We start from the raw sequence: 7,854 nt of genomic DNA on the forward strand, positions 1-7,854 counted from the left end.
ATAGAAGAGAATGAATGTGTATTTACAGAATTCATCTTCCAAAGACACACAATGATTTTTTTTCTAAAGCAGTAGGGTACAAAACTAGCCTAGGTTTATGCTCTTTAAGAGGCTCTGTAACTGTACTTTTCTTTGTGTTATTATTACCTCATGCATTGTATTAGGTACCCATTAAATTGTTTATCAGAACATAAGTACTCATTCAGAAGCACAAATGTAAAACTAAGCACTGTTCAAATGCAATGTCAACTTATTTTGGGAATACAACTGTATTGCACTGAATAAAGGTAGTATCGCCTACCCTTACCAGAGTGTTTAGTTCTTGGTATTCTTAGTAATACTCATTAAATCTTAGTAATACTCATTAATTCAAAGTATTTCTGAAGCCTTATCCTAAGCAAGTTCATTAACTTCACCTTGAATAGCCCCACTGGAATTTGAATCAGATTTATGGCAGAAACATGTGGTCCAAACAGCTGTCATGCGAAACAGTTTAAAAAACCCCTGAAAGTCTTGGTGAACTCAGAAATGTGTTGTGCATGTTGTTTTGACTTTTTATTTTTTAATGAAGATAATACTAAATACATCCTTCAAGAAAAACCTCTGATGTAGGTCTTTAACACAAAGCCATAGCTAAAATAAACTGATGTGCTTCACCAGATGTGCCTTTTTAGCATAGGGCTTAAGGACTTCAAATTTATAGCTCATCTTTCCTGTGGAATTACAAATAGTTTGATATCATACGTCAATGGAAATATAAAAGTCACAGAAAACAAAACAGGATTTGGACAAGGATCAAAGAGTAAGAGAGAGTCAGCATGAGAGCATCTGTCTTATATTATGATCTTGGATTTGATTAAAAATTTTAAGATTCTGTCAGTGTAATCTCTCCAAGGCAAAGTTAGGAAATACCAGTTTGTTTCCTGACAGTCACTCTGTTTCCATTACCCAGCATGCTGGGATGGGGACAGAGAGTCTAGGCTGTGTGGGGGAAAGGTAGAGCAGTCTCTTGCCCCTGCCACTTCCCAGTGCTGGGGCATTTCCCCCACGCTGGGGACACTCCTTTCTGACCCACCCTGGCCTTTCCTGTCTCATGATTGAGTTAATCTCTCAAGGAAATAAAAGGAAAGGGTTTGGCTTAGTAGAAAGAAGATGGAGCCTATAGTGCAAAGGGTAACAGAGCATTCAGGCAACATCTACTGATTTTTAGACCATAGGGCTTACAGAAAACTCCTGCAAGATTGAATAGATTATTAAAAAAACTAACCAATCCCAAAACAGAAAGAAGTATAAGCAGATGTTATAAAACTGTCTGAATTTTCACATTTGAAAAATGGTTTAAGTGAATGATTTTGCTATTGTTAGTGGTTTTGAATGGCAGTGTCAGTCTAAGTGGAAAAATAGGTGGTCTGGAAATGGAGAACGTTTTGAGTGAAGCAATAAAAGGAAATGGGAGGGTGTAAATATTTCATATACTGTAATGAATGGATGACATGATAGTAGACAGAAGTCAGAGGTGTGATCATGACATATATAAATGAAACAACACTATAAACTCCAGTTTTGAGTAGAAGAGTCCACTGGAAAAAAAAAAACCCACCCTTATTTTGAAAAATTAAAATACACTTGAGTTGGTACTGCTTCATGTGACAGTGGATAAATAGATGCTTATTGGTCTGACTGCACAATTTATCACAATAATGCTGTTAGTTGAACAGGAGCTCACCTCAGCCATGCTTTGATTTCTTTAAAAGCTGTAAGGTTTCATTAAAATACTCTTTTTTTTTCTTTTCTATTTTTTCCTTTCTAAATAAGAATTTCTCTACGGCTAATTTGTAAATGCCAGTTAAATCATAAGCTTTAATATAGTATTCAGAGAACTTTTTTCAAATAAACAGCATTTTATTAATTGTTTTCCATTTTTTTTTCTTCTGCCTCTCATTTCAGAACGGTTTGATCACCACTGTCCCTGGGTAGGCAACTGTGTGGGGAAAAGAAACTACAGATTTTTTTATATGTTTATTTTATCTCTGTCCTTTCTGACAGTCTTTATATTTGCATTCGTTATCACCCACGTCATCCTTCGTAAGTATGCTGGTGAAATCAGATTACGTATGTAGCCATTTGCTTGAGTTTTTTATTTTTAAGTTAATCTTTTGATCATTCAGGGTTTGTTTATTTATTTATTTATTTGCCTTTTCTCTGAAGCTTCACAATCCCCAGTGAGCCCCCTTCTGGTCTATTGTAGACCCTGGCCATGGTAGTCATTGATCTAGCGCTGGCTTTATCTTGGTACAGTGTGAATTTTCTTAATTTTTTTGTCCTTTTATGGATGATCTATTGAAAAAGCAGCACACGTACTGTATGTCGAAGTACACGGATGGTGTCATTTTCACAAAGAACTGTTGTGTGCTTTTTGACTGTAAGCATGGGTTACCGGCCATCCAAACAAACAGGCAAATAATTGGGAAATAGATTGGAGCTATTTTACACTTTCTGTTGTTTGCTGTTTAGTTTTACATCTTTTTCTACCCTATTTTTGACACAAGTTACTTTCATTTGCATAGACATTCTGAGTACAACCAATTCATAATGGAGAGAATCAGATAAGCTATAGGAAGATGAATATTAATGAATTTGAAATTTATTTTTATTCTATTCTGGATTGGGTTTGAGGAGGGTATCCTCAAGACTCTTTTGAGTACTGTCTTTTTTTTCCCACAAACCTAAAAAATTTTGTTAGTTCCTATACAATGATGATGTTCTAATTTATGGTGATAGGTTATATGACTTGTCTTGAAAAGCCTTTTGTATCTTGTGAGGATTTTTTAACCCACTATCATTAGGAAGCTTAGAAGTGTTCTATCTTTTAGCTGATTATATAGGATGTTGTCTTGCACAGTATTTCTTTAATCATTTTGGAAATGTGATCTTTTTATTCTTTATTTATGTGATCTTTGTATTCTGTATTCCAGCAGAAACCTGATAGAAGTAATAATTTCAGTTTGTAACACATTTCTAAAGCTAACTTGGTAATGGCAATATTTAGATATTGTTTTACTGAAAAATATGCCAGATTTTCTAAATTGCTTACACTGTGCAGGGAAAATTTGTATTTTAAGAAGCTGAACTCCTAATCTTACTTGTGCTTCACGAAAGAAGGTTAAGAACACTGGGCAGCTCTCCTATAGCTCAGAAATCTAGCACATAATCTAGAACTAGGAGCACTAGTCTGGATCAACAAGTTCTCACTGCCAGATACAGCGTTTCTAGTTGAAAGAGCAGAGAAAACATGTGCATATTGTTTAAAAAGGGAAAAGTAATTATTGGAAAGAGAACACTTTCCTGTAATACTTAAATCCTTGACATTTATTTAGGCATACATGAGTATATGCATACACACCTTTTACATTTAAGAAGGAAGCGTGGGGTTTTTTCCGTCATCTTTCTTTGCTAGAATTCGGTAGTTGAAAACATTACTAGTCTGACAATATAAAGCTACTTTTGAAGCTAGCCTACTTTTATTTCATGAAGGCTACAGTGGTTTTTTATTCTTTAGCTTTCAGCATATGAATTACCAATATTACACTAATATTTCATGTTCTGTATGTTAAGTAGATTTATCCAGTGGATTTTAACTTTACAGTGTCCATACCTAATTCTAAGTATGAATTAGACAAAGATCAGAGAAATTCATTGTGCCTCTGTGTGGTTGAGAAGCACTTTAGGATTATGTTAGTGTTACAGACAAGCTATGGTAAATGTTAAATGCTGAATTATCTGAGTATATCAGTTGTAAAATATTTTTGATATGGAGTTTTATCTACCTTGGATGAGACAGAAAAGGCCTCCTTAGTTCTAAAGATTGGCTGGTCCTCAAAGGCAATGGGAGCAGGTATGAGTTGTGATTAGTTCCTCAATGTTTATTTGCTACATTTGAGCTTCAAGCCCTGCTTTCAAATTTACCTACTGCAATCTTAACTGTGTCAAAAAAGAGTTCTTCACAAACAAGGTTTTTTTTATCACGTCAGTCACTCCAATCTCTGTGCCTACTGTGCATCTAAAAGTCCTCATAACCTACCTTTCTAATGGTTACCACTGAACCATTTTTGTTCTTTTTTTGCAGCTGTGTAGTTCTTCAGCTGATGTTAACCAGTAAGCAGGTTTCTCACTTAGTCTGAACCTTTGCACTTGGCATAGACTGCTTTGTGTTAGCAATTCAGACCTGGGACTGTGATCTTCCTGCAGTGTTTCAAAGTCATCTACATGTATTTCCATAAGTCTGGCAAAATTCTTGATTCTAGAGGAAGTCCTGCTGACTTAGTCAAATCCTGTTCTTAGCTTTTCCAAAGACAATCCTAGAAGAATTACATTCAGTGATATATTATTCTAGATATCCTGTGTTAGACTAGATGCCTTCTGAAAATATTCTTTTAGGAAGGGACTGAGGGATATTTATAGCAACTTGTAGGCATTAATGTGAAAAAAAGAAGTCTTTTTGGTTCATCCTAATAGGGAATTTCCTTCTCTGACCTTGTTGATTACGTAGGAAGCCTGTTTTTTTTTAAAAAAAAGTCTCTTAATTTAGAGAAATTTTTGAAATTTGTATCTATACAGCTTGCAAGCTGACATTTTTATAATTCTTTCATCTCCCCAAGCTCAACATATTTTCAGTAGTAGTGTCTGTCTTTGCAGTTACTCAACTGTGTTTGAGGCATCAGTATTTCAGCTGTTTATTGCAGTGAGGAGCCTTCCTTCCTCTTCTGATATATTGCAAACTGCTTGGAAGGGTGTGACCAGCAGTAGGGAATAAAGATCACACCTACCTGCTGCCATTGCCATTAAGGATCCTAAAAATAGTAAGAAGGTAGGGGAAGTTCTGTTAAGTTTTGAGGCTAAAAACCAGTTATGAGAGTCTGAAAAGGTTCAGAAATACAAGGTAAGTAACTTTCTCTTTTTAATGCCAAACAGTAAGATTGACCAGACAAGTCTAGAGAATATATATGTGTATACACACATGCATATTTTTCTCGTTTGTTTTAAAGACAAGATTCTTCTCTCTTCATACAAATCTTCAAAATGAGTGTAGCTAAGGGGAAATTTTTTGCTGTGGGAAAGACTTTCAACCTGATGCCTATAAATCATTTAAGTTATACAGTAAAATGCAAACTATGTGCCTATAGCAATGTGGCATTGAGTCAGTTTCTACAAACTAATTCACCTGTTGCAATCAGCAAATTGTCAAATTCCGCTCTTTGATCAGTATCACATGGTTGTGAAACCCAAATGGATGCTTCTGCATCTCTTGTTCATTGGATCTTGCTGCTCTTGAGCTCTTTTCAGCTAGTGGATATTCTCTTATTTGCCCAGAGGCAGCAAGTGCCTATTAGAAAAACCTTCTGTGTGGGTGCAGTAGAAGCAGGATTGGAGTCTACAGAACTTTGGCTCCTTCCAGACAAAGGAGGGAAAGCTGAGAATCTTGGTTTATAGAATAAATTTCACAAGTCAAAAAGTTTCTTTGAAAAATAGTATTTAGAAATAAAAAAGTAGCTTAGAAGTTTTTGTTTCCATATTAGGTCTGAATATAACAGGGATAATCAGAAATCTTGTTTATGGGAAAGTATGCATGCATCAATCTGGTATGACTGAGAAAATATCCTGGAGATGTTGGACCTGATAATTTTAACCAAGGTTTTTTTCTGATGTTGTTGCTGCTGAGCAACATATTCTCAGAATTTCTATTAGTAAATCTATCCTATAATTATTTGGTTGATCTTCAAATATTGTGTTAACTATGGTGAAAACAGCCTGTAGTCCAGTTTTTTTACTCAGCTGGTAATTTTGGGTTTTATTTCTACAGGTTCTCAACAAACAGGGTTCCTCAATGCCCTGAAGGACAGTCCTGCAAGATATCCTTTTGCTGAAATAAATTGTAGATCTTGTTGCACAATAACACCTGAGATATGGTTTGGCTTGTTTTCTTGCTATTGTTGGATATGTGCATTTGAGACTTTATCAGTTAATGATTTCATCACTTCCTGTACAATAGGATTTCTCACCCCATGTTGGAGGTAGGAAAGAGACTATAACCTGGACTGTGTTTTATTCTTCATCTTTTGCAATATAGTAAGGTCTGAGGTTTCTTTGTGTGATGGAAATATGTGCCATATATTTGTGATAGAATTCATAAATGTATTTCACACTGTACCCATGTGGTGGTTTCATTTAAAATACTCAATAATTCTTCTGCTTTACAACAGAAAGTATCCAAAATGACTGATTCTTGTCAGGAAAGAAAAAGTGGACTGTGGAACAACTGAAACCATAAGCTGTCCCTAAAGAGTTCAATTCCTGAAAGTATTCTTATGTTGATTTACTGTTTTTAGAGAAGTCATTTTCAAGTATCAACTTCTGTTAAGTTACGTGAAAGTAAACACATGCATACACAGCAATTACTGTTGTTGTTCAGCCTGGAGAAGACTCTGGGGAGATGTCATTGTGGTCGTTCGATCTTTAAGTGTGGCTTTTTACCAGAGCCTCTAGTGACAGGACAAGGGGCAGCAGTTTTAAACTGAACGAGGGTAGATTTAGGTTGGTTATAACAAAGTAAGTTTTTACTTACTGGTGAGACACTGGAGGAGATTGACCTAAGAAATTGTGGATGGCCCACCAATGGAGGTGTTCAAGGTCAGGTTGGATAGGAATGTCAGCAACCTGGTCTGGTGGAAGATGTCCCTGCCCAGTGCAGGAGGGTTGGACCAGAAGATCTTTAAGGTCCCTTCCAACCCAAACCATTCTCTGGTTCTGTTCTGTAAATACTCCGTGTTCATTTTGTCATGTCAACATGAGCTTTCTGTATATTTTCTACTCAGTGAGAAGCTAAAAATCCTCCTGTCTGAAAGCAGCTAACATAATGGAAAACTGGGAAGCCAATATAACTTCTCTGTAGTTCCTTCATTTCTGTACAGACTGTAAGCTTCCCACTGCTTACATATATGATTGTATAGTTTGTGTCTGAATAAGCAGTTTGCACCTCTCACAAAGATAGTATAAAGAGAATTCTTTCCCATACTGGTGCCGAGGAAAAGTCTTTTGTCTGTTACACCTCACGCAGTTTACCCTTTTTCAGCAAGGAAGAGTAGGAAGAATAAACTGTCATTTCTTGTTTTGCAAAAAGACAGACCTCTTTCTCCAGGTAGTTTTTCCAATTGTCAAATTCTCCAAATTCTGGAGATTCAATTTTGTCTGTGTGTATGTTCATCAGGTACAGTCACTGAGCTGTAGATTTCTTTTTTAAACAAAGCCATTGTTCAGATTTATTTTTTTCCTTTACAAATAATTTTATAAACCATACACTGTTCTAAATAGCACAACTATAGCTTCTAATTAAAACAATTACAGTCACTTCGTACAAAAGATGATACTTTCAAACTATTTTCAAACTGAAGATTGCTTTTGATTGTCCTTAAATCAAAAGGTAATTGATTATGCATTTGAGTAGTCTTGTGCAGGAACAATGGGCTGCTTATTCATAATTTGTATTCAGAGATGTGCTGATTTGAAAGGCTCAGTAGTGCATCTTGTAGAAATGGCCTGGTTTGATTGTGATATATTGGACAATTTAATAGCTTAGTTACAATTCCTAACAGTAACAAATTAAATTGTCTAAAGTGTCTTGGGAATGCTGCTTTGGAGCAAGCCAGTTGATCCAGGCACAGAGAACGTTGCAATTTCCGTCTTGCTAACAATCCTGTGTGAGATACCAAGGGAGTGTTATACCATATTTTGGTAGTAAGTTATAATTTATGTTGAGAATATATTGCTTTTCTTGTGTTTGATTTTTAATTAATGGAC

General features: G+C 35.6%; 1 protein-coding gene across 1 annotated transcript in view; it reads left to right on the forward strand.

Annotated features, from left to right (window-relative positions):
- Positions 1 to 5,932, forward strand: part of LOC104547686 (probable palmitoyltransferase ZDHHC14) — a gene marked incomplete at both ends in the record, with an annotated part of 16,478 nt that extends 10,546 nt beyond the window's left edge. The window contains 2 exons of the mRNA XM_010193492.1: positions 1,948 to 2,085; positions 5,861 to 5,932. Coding sequence (XP_010191794.1) covers positions 1,948 to 2,085; positions 5,861 to 5,932 — 210 coding nt within the window. The remainder of the gene's footprint in view (positions 1 to 1,947; positions 2,086 to 5,860) is intronic.
- Between the last annotated feature and the right edge of the window lie 1,922 nt (positions 5,933 to 7,854).

The sequence above is a fragment of the Mesitornis unicolor genome, unplaced genomic scaffold (assembly GCF_000695765.1).
Source record: "Mesitornis unicolor isolate BGI_N332 unplaced genomic scaffold, ASM69576v1 scaffold20201, whole genome shotgun sequence".
Taxonomy (NCBI): Eukaryota; Metazoa; Chordata; class Aves; order Mesitornithiformes; family Mesitornithidae; genus Mesitornis; species Mesitornis unicolor.